The following is an 18,098-nucleotide window of genomic DNA, read 5'->3' as shown; positions in this document are numbered from 1 at the left end:
TCGTGGGAGCAGGGGGATGAGGTGTGCCAGGCTAGTGGCCTGAGGAATTAAAATGCAGGATGCTGCAAGTACAGACTGTAGAAATGATCAGCATTAGAATCATATAATCTATGTAATCCATAAAATCTTCCTTGATAGATAGAATTTTTGTTTCAGCAGTATTTTGACTTAAATTTGAATTAGAAGCAGTTCCTTCCAAATAGATACTCTGTTACTGTCCTTCACATGTGGTTAACCAGAGGGAAAAGGTGAAATGCTGAGTTTTATTTGCTCTGAGATGCTCCAGATTAAATCTGGAAATCCCTAGAATTTCTAGTGTTTCCTACTCACCAAATATTGACATTTGGCTTTCTACAGAAACCTAAATGTAATGGGATGCTCCTTCGTTACCCTGTTTCTGCACTGCTAGGGTGGTGATGAACAGCAGCACTTTGCAGTGGGCTTAATCTCTGCTTTGGGATATACAAAGGACATGAGCTCTTAGATTTCTCTGAGACCCACTTCTTCTGTCTACCCTTGAGACTACTAATGGGTTAAAAATTGCCTAGTTTTGCAAGGAATTGTAGATTGTACTGTCTGCTCCCTGTTTACCATTTGTAATAGTTTTTAGAGGGTGTGTGCTGTTCCTGCCTGAATAAAAGAAAGAATTGGCACGATGTGCTCTTGATGCTCGATGTGTGCAGGTGGGGATGCTGGGGACCCTCACCATGCATATGCCCTCTTGGTCAGCAAAAATCTGATTTCTGTGAATTATTTTTTTTTCCCCAGCAGAGGGGGTGCTCACTCTGATGAAAATCTTGGGATTTGTTTCCCCCAGCAGGAAGTAGAATACATATAAAATGTCCTTATTAATACCAAAATATATAAAGCAGGAAAGGGATTAATTGGAGGAGGTAGCACGTGAAACACACTCTTGTGCAAAGGACAACTTTGCACAACTTCGCACACTAATAGTGAGTGTGGGGTTTTTTTGTTTAATTTCTCCAACAACTAGCAAATGTGGACTGTCCAAAGCTCCCATCAAGTGCAGAGCATGTAGGAGCTGAGAGGGGCTTTAATTCTACTCCCGCTTTGGGAAAGACTGTGCTCTATACAGAAAAAGTACTCCACCAAGTTGGTGAATCAAAACTCAGCTTCACCTGGATGAATGGAAAGCCGGGAAAGATGCGTTGCCAGAATGAGCAGTTTCCCTAGCTGCAAATTAAAAGTACCCTTTGCCTTTTGCAGGTTGGCACAGGAGCAGGAGTTGGCTTCAATGTTAACATGGCCTTTACTGGTGGCCTTGATCCACCCATGGGAGATACAGAGTACTTAACTGCTTTCAGGTAATATTGAAGACTTCCTCTGATGTCTTTTTTGCTCCATCTGAATTTTTTTTTCTTGTGCAATCTCTCTTAATATTGAGTTTCTCACTAATTTAAGAAACAAGATTTCCATAGAGCCACAGTTATTTTGAGAATACCATACTTTGAAAGTTGGATTGGGTAACCAGAGTATTTCTGGCTGCAAGAAAAGGGTCTGTGATGTTAGGGGAATCGATGATTGACTTGCACTCACTGCTCAGCACTGATTGATGTGTGACTTAAACTTATTCCTCTCAGTAGACTTTATTCCGCAATTGGCTAAAAATCTTTTTGTCTCGTTATGGTGAATATTTCTATGTATAAACCATAAACTATGGTAGGAGAGTGACCCAGAAAAGCTCAACAAGTTGTTAGGAGCTGAGGTTTCAGAGTGCAGCTAGCCAAGGCGTAAGGCATCATTATGGCGATGCACAGAGGGATATTGGACATCTAAGTGTTCGTGGGTTTGTCATTGCCTATGACTCCTCTCTGTCTCACTCAGGAATATTTAAACCATATTTAAATTTTAAACTCCTCAGATTTAAATCACTGCACTTTTTTCCCTTTTTTTTTTTTCCTCCATATGAGCATGATTTCCATTCTTCTTTGGCAGCTTTAAAAAAAATAAAAGAAGCTTGAAACTGCCAGAAATGAGCCTGGCAGAAAATACTCGAGGCCATCGTCTCGCCACAACGCTGCATTTTTTCTGCAGCAAAGAGAGTCCTTGTCCAGCAGCAAGTGTCTGGGTCTAGCACAAAGACCCGATGCCCTGCTGAGCAGCAGGGGAATAGCTCGAGTAGGTGACTCTGTGTGACTGGTGGCCTTGGGATTTACTGGAAACCTGGAGCAATGCATTTCCCTCCAAGACCTTCAAGTAGCAGAAAAAGGATGATATTAAAAGATACTGTAGAAGCAACATAATGTAAAGATAAAACGAATACAAATGTTTTGGAGGTAGAAGAAAAATTTCAAGCAATGCAATAGTGAGCTGTGTGAGACTGCACTTTCCTTTCTAATATTATTTCCAAGGAGAACAAAAATATAACTCACTGATCTGCTGGATATGTGTGAAAGGGGCTTGTTAGTGATGGTTTTGCTTGTTTCTGTCCTGCATCCTTCTCCCAGTTTTCAAGTGAGATTTAGCATGCTTCTAGTGAATGCCCTGCGTGAATATAGGGAGATGTGCCAAAATATTGGATGCAAATTCAGGAAATACCCAGGTGGAATTTTGACTTCATGAAGTAGCATCACATGCATTAAATCAAGGACGGGAGCATTATTTTCTCCAATTATGTGCTGACTTTTTATAGTTATGTAGTACTGAGCAAAAAGAGCTTTCCACTTTCTGTATACATCCCAAAGCCTTCAAACAGTGTAGACAATTTAGAATAACACATCATGAAATAACTGCCATTCGTCTTGATGTTTTATTCCTGCTACAGGAAAGCAAGTGCTCTGGTCCAAAGTGGAAGTCTGTTTATCCCGGCAGTCAACAAGACTGATCTCTTTGCTGTAAAAGGAGCCTGCAGCTCGTAATGGGGCGACAGAGCTGCTATTAAATATAAATTTAGTTTCTGGGCTCCTGGAAAACTGTTGAGAAGAGCGTGCACTTGCAATAAGAACCTGGGCAGCCCTTCCATAGTAGATATTGTGGTGTGTCTTTGCCCCAGGACTCAGGGCCCTATGGGGAAGGTGTCTTGCTGCTCATACCCCTGCCAAAGAGGAGCTATGACCAGCTACAAGTTGCCTGTGCCTCGTCCTCATGGGTAGCACCTCCCGTGCCCTCCCCAATGTGCACACCTTCAGGCAGCAAGTGAAACGGGGGCTTTTTTCATCTCGTGCCAAGTTTTGTTCCTGATAATGCATTATCAAGCGACCTTTTTAAATCTTAACCAGATTCACTGAGAAACATTTTGCCTGAATCTTTTTATTGATTTTAATGTAAAATAACGCTTTGAAGTTTACAATTTATAGTCCCCCGAGAGTTAGAAAGTGAAGGGAATGGGTCATATATCCTCTTTTTCCCCTCTTTTCTTGTGCTAGCCCCATGAGACAATGCATGCCTTCAAGGCAGCACCTTGTTATTCCACCCCGTCGAATGCCACGTTGCATTTGCCGGGGATCAAACCTAAGATGAAGCAAAGATAAGAAAATTGGCCATAATGAACTCCAGAAGCAGGAGGCATTTTCACCATGAACTTGGAAACTCACAGTGGAGAACGGAGCTTTAATTCAAACCAGTCCAAATGCCAAACTGTGAGGCTTTGAAGTCTGTAGAGGAATCAGTGGAAATCCTTTGAGCTAGGCAAAGATACTGATATACTTTTTTTTTTTTTTTTTTTTTAAGTCTTAACTCTTAGTATGCTTTTCTGCGTTTAGGAAAGAAAGGCATCTTTCTATGGAAAATACATAGGACACAGCAAGAAAAATATGCAGCGTGCTTTTCATTTTTTACTTTCTCTCAAAATGAACTGCTATATGGATTTGATAAAAGCATCTGCTCTAATGAAATAACAACTGAGATAATTGGCCTCATAAATCAGTCTGCTGATGAGTGAATAGAGCAATCCGAGGGAAATTTATCCTCCCTGTATTGAAAACCTTTTTTCAAACAGAGATGTTTTACTCTTTCCAAATAATGAACAAGATCTTCTACAGAGAATTTCTTTAAAGATTATTAGCCTGGCCATGTTTACACTGAAACGATGTGTTGGGCAAAGTATCGTGACTTCTTAGCATTTACAAATAACTGAGCTGCTTCAAAAGTGAGGCTGAGGGTTAAAAACGCTAAGCCGAGCTGCTGTTCCCTGTGCTCTGCCACTTACTGTCATTGGAGAGCCAAAATCACCGTCTGCAGAGAGGCGGTTTGGGGCCTGCTTGGACATCAGGATGATCCCACTGTTGTCATCTTTGGTGCGGAGCACGTGGAGTCGCCCTGGTCCTGGATAGATGTTTGGTCTGAGGGCACAGATTTGGGGATCTTGCCGAGATGGTGGTTCCTCCGTGCTCTTGCAATCGCAGCTACTCCTGCCCCGGCCAGCAGGATATTACAATTTATCTGCCCATTCTGCTGAGCACATGGCTGAAGTCACCACCAAAGCATGTGGGCAGCCCAGATTTCACAGCCTGCACGGAAACGTGCTCGACTCCGGCGCCTGCCATATCGTTCAGAAGGTCCCCAAATCATGAGACCGTTCTTGGTGTCCGTTGCTGTTGTTCCGTAGTTATAGAAACACATGGTTGTAAAACTTAGTTTTGTGCCAGAGCCTGTTTTTTCCTGGCCTCTTGCACAAGAAGAAATGATGTTTGCTTCTGTAAACCCTCGTGATGGTTTTAAACATCATGTAGAAATACAGAACATGAACCTGGCCTGGAGACCTGCAGAAAAAGGTGAGCAGGGTGGTAAGTTTGGTATTGCAGGAGAACAGCAACGTCAGAGTGAAATTAAATTGCCTTATGCACCTGGGTTTTCCTCCAAACTGACTTTATGAAATTATACCTAGCGATTCGAGAGGTTGTGTGCCAGGGAAGCCAGGACTGTTGTTTGAAAGCGCCCTCCTCCTCCTCCTCCTCCTGAATTTCTCAGGCAGATTGTAGAGAGCGGAAAACGAGTTTGGAAGCTGAATCGGGAGCGGGGGGGAAGGTTGTTATTTCCCTTCCATCCATAAAACATTTCAGAAGTTAGGAAGAGGGAGGGGGGCAGCTGACCGTGTTCCGCCCGGAGTCGTCATCTCTGTATTTTGGATTTCACGCTCTCTGATGCTGGTTTTGTACCCAAGTTCCTAATCCGGTTTGACATAGGAAATGACCGTGGAGGCGACTCTTTCGAGAAGCAGAGAGTAGAGTGTTCGGGAGCCTCATTAGCCTTAGGAGCAGTGGGTAATGTTTTCATAGCATATGGGAAACAGGGGGAAAAGGGCTTTTTTTTTAAAAAAAAAAAAAAAAAAAAAAAAAAAGGAAGAGAAAAAAAAGTACTCAGTCTTTTCATTTGACTTCATTTCATTTTGACTTAATAAAACTGAGCATTCAACAAAGGAAAAAAAATGTTTAACTTTAATCGGACTGGTATTTATTAAGCATTTTAGTTGGCAAATTGGCTAGTAGTAGACTAAAAGATATGGAGTCTTCTAGAAAATATATGTATGAGGTTTTTTCCACCCCAAATGATTGGACGATATAGTCAGTAGTTTTACTCTTTAAGGATTTCAGTATTAACTAATGTGTAAGGTCAGCCTAGCTGTATTTTAAGTAAACTGAGTGTGATTTATTTTAAGGAAATAAAGCAACCATCCCAGAAACTTAGGAGGTTTCAAAGTATAACAGGCGCTTGTGTGTTAATAAATCAACATAGCTGAAAATAATATTGAGTGTTGTAAAACCTTTAATCCCTTGATCACTAACTTCGTAGTTCCCCCAGCCATGAGTTGAAGGACCCACTTCCAAAGAATTGTGGTTACCTTCTTGACAGTGATTTCAATCTGAGGCTTTCTTTCCTTACAGTGTGATGATCAGGGCAAAGTTGTAGTATCCAGTGCAATTTAGTTGCTGTTTTCTCCTGGGGATTTGACTTTAATGTGTCAGTTTGGAGAAACCGGAGAAACTCACAAAAAGGAGCAGAGTTTGAGAGCTTGGATATGAGTCACAAATGAGGGAAAGGTTTGAGTCTGCCTTTGACTTTCTAATAATTTCTAATGGTGTACTAGAAAGCATCGTTGGCTTATTTGGTCAGACACGACATGATCTTCTGTATTTTCTCCAAGTTTCATCTGACTCTTGGGTCCTCCAGACTCAAATGTGAAGGGAAGAAGCCTCTGCACAGGATTCTGTGGGGAGAAGGAGGTGTCCATCCTGCGTCTGGCCCTTCTTGGACAAGAGCCCAGGAAACCTGCACCTCATGTTTCTTAAATTTGGAGGCGGATCAGATCATCGTTCCAAAATGTACTCTGGCTAATGAGCACTAAAGATAATTGCTTAGAAATGAAGACATGTGCAGGAGTATCCATTCGCTGCTGTGCGGTCACTCTTTCTGTACTGAAGATAACTCAGAAGATACTCCAGCTTCTTCTGACTACTGCTGAGTAATGATTGATCTCTTTAACAAGCAGCCACTATATACTATGGGTGCATTAGCATTTGGGCATTGTCTAGATGAGATGCTCTGTGGCAAAAATATATATATATATGTCTCTACAGATAGGCAGACTGCTTGGTGGTTGCATTTGTTGTTCAATGCTGGCAGCCAGGGCACACAGCTCCGGGGTGTTGATTTTGGTTTGCTCTGCGACGTGGATTAGGGTGATGCCACACAGCAGCTGGTGTACTGAGCAACTCCCACAGTATCATAACCTCGTCTGGAAAAAAATTGATGATTTTAGCAGTTTTGCTCTGGTTAGAAATTATTAGCTCAGCAGTACTTCAAAGTGCAGGGGGAAAAAAAAGCCCTTTGCCACATGCACTTGCTTCAAAACTGCTGCTTAAGTCCTCTGTGAATGAGGTGGTTTCTTTAAAATGCCTGTGGGTTTTACTAAATAGATTTTGAATAAGAAAATAAGATTGTGCCTTCTGCACTTGTTTGCACGGCTGTGTGTCCTGCAAACTGATCAGCAGGAAGAAGGCAGGAAGCTGTTAGGTTACCGTGGCCTGTTGCCAGTAAAAATGAAGCTGTGAGACTTTTCCTGGGCTGCCCGGTGATGGCTGAATTACTGTTTGGTGTCAGTGATGTGCCTTGCCATCCACATCTGCTTGGACTAGAGCATAGGAAGGATGTTCAGCTGTACCCATGGAGGCTGTTTGTTGGGTTAGATGCAGTTCATGCTTCAGAAAGTTATCCTTGCCAGTAGCTGCTCCTTGGACAGGGAAAAAGGGAATACTCATTTGCAGAAAGGGGCTTGATGTTGAGATTTTCCTGATCTTAAAGCAGCAGAGAGATGCATCTAAAAAAAGTTCGGTGTATTTTTAAGAGAACCACAACTTAATGTGGGAAATACTGTTTTGCATGAAGGACCTGAAGTTGGAGGCTTTGAACTTAAGGTATCTCCTTGCTATTCTACCATTGCCTACAGTTGTTCCTGTCTCACTGCAAGGACTCCAGACAATTTTCAGACCTTTGAATGCCTGTGCCCCTGGCATAAAGTGCATGTAAAAGAAGGTATTCATCCCAGAGAGATCACTACAGGCTTTTTTAATCAGGAGGAACTGTGTGTGTGTCTGTATCATGTTTATTAAGAAACTCTGCTCCTGTGAGATTTTTCATTTCTGTAATTTCAGTTGCACTCTGTTTGTGTTAGATGAAGAAACAATTGCCTGCTTGCTGCTGCTGAACTTGTCATTTTTGCTTAGCTGGTTTCTTGAAATGGGATGCTTTGCAACCTCATGTAGATTTTTGAAGAGATAAAACGATGTGAAAATGCCTTTTGCCAAGATATCACAAGAATTGACCTCTTAATTTTGTTGAAATGCCAACCTTAACAGACATTAGTTTGCTAATGCTAAGGAATTCAGTCTCTTTTTCAGAGGACATGGGAAGCAAGAGGGACAGGGAATAGCATCATGTTAAGGTATATTTGGGTGGATTATTTGCATATTAAAGTTCCTTTGGTGTAAGCAGGCATTTACTGAGTGGCAAAAAAATGGAGACTAAGCCTTGCACTGCCATGTGCCGGGGTGTGCCCATGCTCTCTGCAACTTCCTCAGCCATTAATTATGGTTAAGAACAGCGTAGGAAAAATAAGTGCCTTTACAGGTATTTAGAAAGACCTGCAGCTGGGCAACAAGGTCCTTTTATGGACCTTGAGGTCCCTATCTGACTGGTCTTGCAGGTGGCTTTGCAGTCTGCACCTTTCTCCTCCTGCTCTCTCTGCTCTGGCTGACCGTGTCTGTGAAGCAAGATGTCACCTCAAACAGAAACCACAGTGTGTGGCAAGTTGCTACCCTTGTCCAAACATCAGGCCGTTAATGATGGAAATAACGGACCTCACTAAAAAAATAATGTGATAGCTCATTCTCTAAGGAAAGAGGAAATGGGTTTTGTGCCGGGGAAGAAAACATTGGGTTTTAGAAGAGTTTGCTCAAGGTTTAAATCTTCCTTTACTCATTCAAGAGCCTAAGTAATGGATCTGCTGTTGTTAATTTTTTTGTTGCAGAACGGTCGTGATGCCCATTGCCAATGAATTTGCCCCAGATGTTGTGCTGGTGTCGTCTGGTTTTGACGCAGTGGAGGGCCATCCTACACCTCTTGGAGGATATAATCTATCAGCAAAATGTAAGTTGTGGCTTCACAATAGCAAGGTTCCTGCACTGGTGTAAATTGCTGTCCTGAGGGCTTCTGTAGAGTATTTCCACTTTTTGCTTCTTTAGAATCTGTCATCAAATCTTTAATTTTAGATTTTTTCTGTGCATTTCCATGCACTTGGGCATTGCACTTTGACTTGGCTGAAGCCTTTCTTGTCTTGGAGCATTGTGTGTTTTTCCTTTAGAGAAAGTAAGTTATGAAGAAACCTTTTGTAGTTGAGTCTTTGTGGAAGCTAGCCCCTAAATAAGACAAAAAATCACGTTTGAATGCAAAAATTGAAGAAAGAGGAAATGCTAGATGTAAACAGAAAACTCTAGCAGATATCTGCTGCTGTACATTTTGTTCCTCACCTTTTATGGGCTCCCAAGAATGTGTTTTTTGCTTTGCCCTGCACCGAGGATGGGCTAAAGGCTCCCCCGCCCACCTTGGTTACGATGGCTTTAGCTGGCATTATTCCATTCTGGCCAATTGAGAAGACAGGCTTTTTCCTTGCCAAAGAGTTTGTTTCCATCAGGAAACACTCTCTACGGTGGACTTGAGAACCTCATGAGATAGCTGAACCTATAAACGTTATAAAAGAATGAAAGTGGAATAGATTTACAAGAGACATGTTATTTAAGACATCCAGAAACACTCTGTAATGAGAATTGCTTGTTGAATCTGAACCCATGCTTTGCTGCTCGCACGAAAGGAGAGGTTGGGTGTTATGAGGTGTAGTCACATATGTTTTATCTGGCTGCTAATTTACCAGTTTGCAAAGGCGCTTGGGGGTCTCCATGCAAAAGGAAAAGCCAGAGAATTTGGAAGAAGGGTGTAAGTGCACTGCAGTCTCTTAGTTTGGATTTTTTTTTCTTTTTTTTTTTTTCCTCCTGTTTTTGAGGGGGTGGGTTGGTTTTAGGACATGTTTTTTAAATCCCCGCAGCTTGGTTCTGTTTTGTTTAAAGGGTAGAAATGTATTGTGTGTCATATGATCAAAGTCCCCGGGTGCCCCAGGAATTTTTACAGCGTATTATGTACGGCAAGAACCGTCTGTTAAGAACTAGATGTCAAATATCTCTGGGGCACTGCAATGCTGCTATCACAACTAAAAGCACCGGCAACAATTTTACTTATTTCCCCTTAACCTCTTCCCCTCCCTGGTTTTCCACCCTTCCCCCTGCCATGCCTCCTGCGTGACTTCTTTGCTTCCCATGTCTCAGAAATAACGGCAAAAAGCAGCCTCCTGCTGCCCCCTTCCCTTCCTTTAAAGCCAATATTTGCTACTGTATTTAATTCCAAGCAATGAAGGGCAATGGGGAGGATGCCAATGCCTCGGATGGGGCTCTGGGTGGAGCGAGGACTATCTGAGCCCATCCAAAGGGCAAGCGGAGAGTGGGGATCCTGCAGCGAATGTATGAAAATATCCAACCTGGCTTCCATTACGCGCCCCGTCCTTTTGGATCCCTTGTGGTTTCTTTAATATGATGTAATTCCTCCCTGTGCCGCTTTGATCGCGCGCCAGGAGCCCGAGCCTCGTGACCACCGTTGGCCTTTCTCTTCCCACGTTTCCTGTCCCGCTTGCAGGCTTCGGCTACCTGACGAAGCAGCTGATGGGCCTGGCCGGAGGTCGCGTGGTGCTGGCGCTGGAGGGAGGCCACGACCTGACGGCCATCTGCGACGCCTCCGAGGCCTGCGTCTCGGCGCTGCTGGGCAACGAGGTACGGAGCGGGAGCGGGAGCACGGCCCGGCGCGTCCGGCCGGCCTCTCACACAGGCTGGGGTGCCGTGGGCTTGGGTGGCCAGCTCTCCAAAATGGTCTGCTTACTCCTTTATTTTTAACAATCTTTGTTCAGCATTGCACATTGTGAGGATTGAAATGAGAACTCAATTTGGTTTCATTCGCCATCCTAATACTGGGCTTGGTACAAATCTTGGGCAATAGCAGAGTAGCTTAATTCATTTCTGCGGTCACTGTCTGAGGGCTGCAGCTCCCCTCTAGCAGTACAGCGTACCTGCCCCATCCTGTGGCTTGCTTGACTTTTTTTCCATTTTTGTCTTTTTGGCGTGTTTGTTTACCTCATGTTCCATACCTTCTGCACATTTCTGCATTGAAAAAGCCCAATTGTGTTACAGAAGTTGATGAGAAAGGCTACAGTGTTTGATCGCAAGATAAGGGCAAGCCAGAGAAATGTGCAAAGGAAATCTGGTTTGTGGTGTCTACGGGAGGTCTGAGTGTTTTTCTTCAGACGTAGATGCCTTAGCTTTTCTCTCTGTTCTTAACGTCAGTGGGATAAAGGAAGGAATTACTCAAATTCCTCTTTCCCATCATCCTTGCTGCAGCCCTGACTATTAGCATCTGTTGCAACTGGTAACGAATGAGCAATTGAGGGTTACGTTCCTTCCCAAGTGATTGGTATTTAAAAATTTCTCAGCGTGTTTTGTAGGCTTATGCTTTTGAGTAACTGGTTTGTTTTAATCCATCCTCCCTTTTTTCTCTGGTTCATTACTCTTTTGGACACCTTTTCTCCATTTGGAATTTTTCTACAGTCCAAGGGGCAGAGTCTTAGATTGACTCGATAGACGATACAAGTAACGTAGTGCTGATTTTTCATCAAGAAAAGCTGCATCCTGTAAAAAGGAGCACACATTGGTCAGGCTGGAGTCACAGTTGCTATTCCTGGCCGTGGTCAGCCAAGGGTATCCTGATGTAGCAGCAGCTCTGAGGAGCTCTTCCAAACAGTCGTTGAAGATTTATGATACAAATTGAAACAGCGAAGCTGGGCTATTACACAGGCTCCAAAAAGCTGCATGACATGAGCAAAAGGGCATGAGGAGCCTGCCAAGATGACCTTGCAGTGTGTGATAGAGCAGACCTCAGAAGGCAAGAGTCTCTTCCAAAGCGGACAAGGACCTGCCTGCAAGTGACCTGGTGAAGAAAGGAGGTTCCTTCTAAAGCTCTCACCTGCATTGCAGAACACAACCAGGTTGTCTCACCACAACAGTTTGGTGAATAAGTCCCTATGCAGGAAAAAAAGGAAGCCCTGTGGTCAACATCCAAAGGTGCAAGGCTGCATAAAGAAGCTGAGTTATGTTTTGGTCGAGGTCTAGGTCTGCCACCAGTGAGGATTGACTTTGAGGGATGTTCATGAGCAGACTGTGACCACCAGCTTTTCTCTGGTCTAAGAAGTAGGAGTAGAGGTTGGATCTGTAGGGAGATTTGCTGCTATTTCCAGCCTTTTGCAGAAGTTCTCCTTCTTACAGTATCCTTGCACTACACAAAGGACAACAACGCCAGGGAAAACCTCGCTAATCAGTCCAGTAGGTCGGTCGTAAAACAGCTGGGATTCATCAAAAGCATCTGTTTCAGTCATCCAGCATCCCATCTTCCGAGCGTTCAGGGAGTATTAGTTCCTTGTGTGTAGCCAAGCAATTCTGATAAGGCTCTCAACATGTATAACTGGTCCAGCTTGTGCTAAGTCATTGGGACTCCTGAAAACTGGAGAATCAAGAGCTCCATCAGCCTCCAAGCAATAAAAATTTTTATTTCAGCACCCATTTCTCTTAAGAAGAAGGTAGTGTTGTCAGTAAAGTGATCTCTTTACTTTTACACAAACCTTGGGTGCAGCCAGTCTAGCAGCAGAGTTCACGCCAAAGAGGGGCCGAGGAAATAACATGTGAAAGATGCCCTTCCTCTGCATTAATGTGCTGCTAACAGCACAGTCAGGTGACTAAAATGTGGTGTGAGAATCTGTATGCAATAAATAAGTAGTCGCTCTGAGCCACGAACGTGTTTGGAACTGTGTGGCTTTGCGAGATTTTAGTACTTATGGTAACTCGAATGATGTCCGCTGGCTGAGTATTTTCATTTAGCAGAGTGAATGCTGATCTTTAAAGGTGGAAAAAATCATAAGAGGCTTTTGCCATTCTTTATATATATGTGTGTGTGTATATATATATATATGTGTATATATTTTTTTTGTCACTGAACTGGGACAGCTGTAAGGATCTTTAAAATATTTAAAGATGGACCTGTTCTCACTTTTCCTAAGTGGACTGTAAGCCTGCAGAGATACCACGATAATGTTCCCTCAGCCGCACATCAAAAAGCAGGAAGCCCTAGTTTTATCAAGGTCTTTTATAAAATCTTTTTAATGCAAGGAAGTTGGAGTGAACTGCTGTTGCTTTGTCGTGCCGGCCCTTTGATGCAGTTTGATATACAGCGTGCGAGACAATTTTGCATGCGTGCACATGGGCAGCCAGCTGCGGCCAGCCACGGGCTGCGGGGGAATTTGCTAGCGGAAGAGATCTGAGCGAGGTATAGAGCGAAGGGTAGGAAATGAGGGGAACGATGCCAGTCCCCCAAGTGTCTGCGTTCACCAACAGAGATCAAAACCCTGGCTTTGGAAAAGCCTCGTGTGCGCAGTTCCACAGGCAGGAGCGGGGTGGTTCCCAACCGTCCAGGAAATTAAAACAGAGCTGTAGCTTTGCAGCAGATTGCTTCAGTGTAAAACGAGCTTGCGGCGTGAGAGGTCGTTTGGAAATACGTATGCTTCTTTAATTACACATTTACTTGTTTAATGCTAACGTGACTTTGGCCACAAAAAAAATCAAAGGAAGCATGAGGCAGAGAAGAGCCACTTAATGATAGTTTAGAGCAGATAATTTAGACCAGCAGGACACTGCTGCTATTTTATTACTCAAGCGGCCGTGCCAATAGCCTGCGTGGAGCAGGATGTGAAGTGCTCGTGTTGCAGGAGCTGCTAACTGTGTGGTGGGAGAAAGGAGGCACGTCCTGGGAGATGCGACCTTGGAGCTAAGCGGCAGCCAGAACAACAGCAGCACTGCATGCAACTGCTGAAAATACTCTCTCGTGCAGATTTTTGGTGCAGAAGTAGCCAAGGTGTGTCCAGTATCAAACTCTGGACATCCTGCACCCAAAAAAAAAAAAAAAAAAAAAAAAGATAATGAACAGTTGCTTAAGACCTTTGTCTAAGGCCTGGAGGTATTTCCTTCGCTTTCTAGTGGAGCGATGGGTAAGTCTGTTGGCTGTGCCTTTTATTTTGGGAGTAGCAGCCCACGGTTGGAGCGATTCATCTGTGAAATAACACGCAGCGAGGCTGTCTGATGCTGTGTGTGCTTCATGTCACTGTAAACCCAAAGGCATTAATAAAGTCCTCATTTAAAGGCTTGTCTAGGAATAGGTTGGCCTTCGCTTAATGTCGTACAGAAACCAGTCTCTGCAAGAATTATTTTTAGAGCACAGTTTAAAAAAAAATGCAACCCATAATTATTAAATCTGGAATGGAGCAGTTTCTCATCCCTGTGAACTACCTATCTAATGGCAGCCATGTGCTCAAGTCTGCAAATCTCTTGGCTGGAGCAACTGAACTGGCTTTCAGCAGAAGTTGCAAAGCTTTGCTGTAGATTTATTAACTATTAAACTGTGGCTGCTTCCATTGCTGGGGAGGATCCCTGTATGAGCCTTGACCAGACACATTCAGAGGCTGTAGATGTCTCTGGATTTGGATACCCAGCCCTGTGAAGAGGTCACACTTTCAGGGGGATGGGCTTGGAGAGATCAGCTCTGTTGAAAGTTTTTTTCTTGAGGATTTAGTTGGTTATGAGACCCCTTGTGCTCATGTGAATTAAATCCAAACAGTTGGCTGTGTATATGACCCAAGGAAAGCTGTTCTGCTGGGCACCATTACCTACCAAGCAGATGGCTCTGCTGTCCCCAAAGAAATCATTGCTCTCCAGAATGTCATTTGCTAAAAACAAATAAACCAAGCGCCTTCCTTTGGCGACACAGTGCAGATTTAACCTCCCATCCCAAGGAGCAGAGCTAGTCCCCCGGTGTGAAGCAGCCCTTATTCCAAACTCCGTGTGTCAGAGCCACGACTGTGCGATATTAAAATCCTTGTTCTGTTTTTCAAAGGCGGGCAGGAGTGAGATGAATGTATCTTAAGGTCTTCACCAACTAATAAGAACTGTGTGATGTTTTTATTTGAGCCCAAGTTTCTTTCCCAGCGGGAATCAAAGCAAGCATCATAGCTGAAAGAATACAAGGCTTAAATAACTTCATACAGGGCAAAGGGGACATTTTAGCTTTTCAGAGAACAGTTGTCTTGGGATGAGAGAAACAACACAATAGAAAAAGGCATTTTTCCGTTCTTATGTTTATTTTTTAAAGAGAAATAATTAAAACTTAAACCAAAAATACTGTCTGGGGCCTTATCCTGGAAGATGGTGCTTGTGCTATTGGCTGCATCTCCCGTGTCCTGCTCAGCCCTGTTGCTACAGAGCCTCTTCACCAGGGATGCTCCCTTCACCGTCTCAGCGTGATGCCTAGAAAGGTGTTTGGGACTGTTTTTTGACCTTCTGTTGCCAAAAAAAAGCTCAGCTTGTTTGTGACATCCACCTTCCACATTCACAGTGTAAGAAATGCAGGAAAAAGGATATGGCCATCTGGGTGGTAACTTGTTTTTATTTTTAGTGATTGACTAAAGGCTGCAGGAATTGATCAAAAGATGCAGTGTGGACAAGAGCGCTTAACCACATCGGTCATGAAGCCACAGCAGGATCAGAGGCTGTGGAGGCAGCTGGCTGACAAGCAGTCCAGTCCCTCCTCCAGATGTTATTAATGGGATATTTTGATTGTTAATTAATGGTTTTTGTTTTTTTTAATACGCTGTCAGTTGGTCACAGTAGGTGCATTTATCCATGTCAATAGTAAGGTGTTGTAGCCTCCCAACTGCAAACTGAAAGGGCGAATTACAAAGCTTTTAATTTAAAAAATTAAAAAGGTTATAATAAGTTATACATTTAAATTATTTTTATTTTAAAATTATTTTTGTTTAATACTCAATTTCCATCCTGAAATGTCTGTGTGTCTGTGCTGCAAAATAATCCACAGTACCTCCTGCAGAAGTTCTGCTGGAGATCAGCTTCCTGATGCAGCTCTTGCTGATATTACTGATAGCTACTAGTGTAAATTCACACCTGTGGCTGTTCTACAAGTGACCTGTGCCCCTGCAGTATTCTGCGTGTGTAGAGGAGTGTCAGGGTTGAGAAAACTGGAGTGAGAGTGTCTGCAGCCAGGAACTCAGGATCCTGCCCTGAGTCGTAGAAGAGCACTTAGAAAACCTGTGCATTCTGGATATTTAGCTAGAGTCAGGTAAAAGGAATCAGAAGAGTGGAGGCCTGACACAGCAGAGTCATTTGCTAAATCATGCTTAATGCTTCTTTTCTAATTAGTGATAGCATTTCTGTGGCATTCTTCTCTCTCTCCAGCTTGACCCTCTTCCAGAGAAGGTTTTCCAGCAGAGAGCAAATGCTAACGCAGTCCATTCCATGGAGAAAGTCATCGAGATACACAGTGAGTAATCCACATTTGTGCAGCTGACTCCCTGGCTTCTCCATCGTCTTGGTCATCACGCGTTTGAAATCAGGCCCTGTCCAGCTCGCAGATGGTCACTGAGCAGTGAACTGGGCTGCAAGGTAGTCGTGCACGCAGCAGTGCATCAGGTGACCAGTCATTTTAGAGAAGAGCTTTTTAGAAAAAAGCTGCTTAGCTGAATACAGGTTGGAACAAAGAGGGTTTTCTGTGTGGGTGAAGGTGAAGCAAGTCAAGAAGATTGCTATCGCACAGCAAGGTGTCCTGATCTTGATGGGGAAATTAATACTCAATCCAGTGCAGACTAATGTTTACTGTCTCTGTAATGAGCAGCTTCTCCTTGGAGCATGTGGATATCTCTTCAGAAGCTCTTCAGATATTTGCAGTGAACATAAATCTAGTTGGGTTTGGTTGCCTCTGTTAATTCAGAACAGATAGGAGTGAAAGACAAACAAAAGTATTGAATAAAGCTGCTAATACTGTAGGTTTGTTTGGCTGGGAAGGGGAGGTATAAAATCTTGATGGTTGAAGGTTTCCAGGGAATATGGGGATCACACAATGATCTTTCAACTTCTGTATGGCTTCCTGGGTGCCAGCAAGTGCTGCATGGTCCTGCCCAGGAACCAAAGGAAAGTACCTTGACTCTGTGTCCTTCTCTGTGCTCTTCTCAGGAGTCTCTGGTTGTGCTATGCCCTTCACTTGGGTGCTTGCACCCTTCACTTTCTTGTCCAGCCACACTTCTTTCCCTGAAAGAGGGTGTCCATCAACGGTAAATTGAAGACAAACTAGATAAATGTGGCTTATACTTCCTTAGCTGTAGGTGATTTGCCCATGAAAGCGTAGCAAGACTAGCCGGCTGTAACTTAATGCAGATGTCCAGCCCAGACGCAGGCTGCATCCTTCCCTCTTGCATATTTTTCCTTAAGTCTAAAATTTCTGAAGCTTTTGAAGTGAAAATGGAATTACCTTTATAGTTAGAACACCCTATCAAGTGCACCCTTCTTCAAAGCAGGCGTATGCTGTACAGCTAGGAACCATAACCTCCATCACTCTTGACGTATCTGTGCTGTCAGCATTCAATTTTCAACCTTTCTTTCCTAACTGAAGGGGAATAACGTCTTTGATTATAAGACAATATGTTAGCCTTGATTGAACATATTAGATTTTCTAGTTTTTGTTTTTAGCAGTGCTTTCAATACCTTTGAGACTGAAATTTTGCTTCTTCCTACCTAAATTCATACACAGCATTTCTTAGCCCTGGGGAGCTGTTGGATCTCAGTGATCCTGGTGTGTCTCTAGCTTTGGAGACCCATCCCCCCCCCCTATTTTTAATACTATCATAGGGGCAAGGATTTTACCCTTTATTGCCAGAAAATATCTTGGTTAGAAGAAATCCCCAGCTCTGGGTGGTTTTCTGTCTTCTCCTTGCAACCAAGGCTCCATTAACACGCATTCTCAGGAACCTGCTTCCACAGTTTTCCTCCGCAGCCTTGAGATCTTGAGAAAGTTGTTGAAGTGAGTGTGGGTCAAGGTTGCGTTTTGCGCAGGGCTTGGCAGAGGCACGATGAGCCTTTCTCAGGCAGTTCTCAGCCTTCTGCCAGGCCCGGGAAAGCAGGAGGGTGGTGTCTGACCTGCTAGGGAGCTGGTGCTCTAACTGCCTCCTCTCTCCTCTGCTGCAGGCAAGTACTGGCACTCACTCCAGCGTTATGCCTCCACGGTGGGGTACTCCTTGGTTGAGGCTCAGAAGTGTGAGAACGAAGAAGCGGAGACCGTAACAGCCATGGCATCTTTGTCGGTAGGCGTGAAGCCAGCCGAGAAGAGGTGAGCTGCTTCCTTATCGTCCCAGCCAAGAAAGGGGGGGTAGTAGGAACAGGGAGCAATCTGCCCACCCAGCAGGAGCCATAATGGGCAGTCTTCAGGCTTAGTCTTCTTTTAAGAAGACTTTTCCCTGTATCTCCTGCCCTTCAGGGGTTCTCCAAAGACCTTGTGGAAGGAAGGAGGACAACAACAGTGCTGTGCACCTCCCGTGTACCCTTGGTGCAGCATGCTGAGGGTCGCAAGAGGAAACATGTCACTGCAAGAAAAATTTCAGT

At 43.8% G+C, this 18,098-nt stretch overlaps 1 protein-coding gene across 5 annotated transcripts in view; it reads left to right on the top strand.

Annotated features, from left to right (window-relative positions):
- Positions 1 to 18,098, top strand: part of HDAC4 (histone deacetylase 4) — a 211,375-nt gene that overhangs the window by 191,398 nt on the left and 1,879 nt on the right. For all 5 annotated transcript variants that reach the window (XM_088526970.1, XM_088526972.1, XM_088526969.1 and 2 more), the window contains 5 exons: positions 1,228 to 1,325; positions 8,486 to 8,604; positions 10,198 to 10,331; positions 15,903 to 15,987; positions 17,685 to 17,826. In XM_088526970.1, the coding sequence (XP_088383096.1) occupies positions 1,228 to 1,325; positions 8,486 to 8,604; positions 10,198 to 10,331; positions 15,903 to 15,987; positions 17,685 to 17,826 (578 nt within the window). The remainder of the gene's footprint in view (positions 1 to 1,227; positions 1,326 to 8,485; positions 8,605 to 10,197; positions 10,332 to 15,902; positions 15,988 to 17,684; positions 17,827 to 18,098) is intronic.

Source organism: Tinamus guttatus, unplaced genomic scaffold (assembly GCF_059628265.1).
Source record: "Tinamus guttatus ecotype Peru unplaced genomic scaffold, ASM5962826v1 Tinamus_guttatus_pri_ptg000260l, whole genome shotgun sequence".
NCBI lineage: Eukaryota > Metazoa > Chordata > Aves > Tinamiformes > Tinamidae > Tinamus > Tinamus guttatus.
Note: the sequence above shows the minus strand (reverse complement) of the source record. Positions and strands in the feature narration are given on the sequence as shown.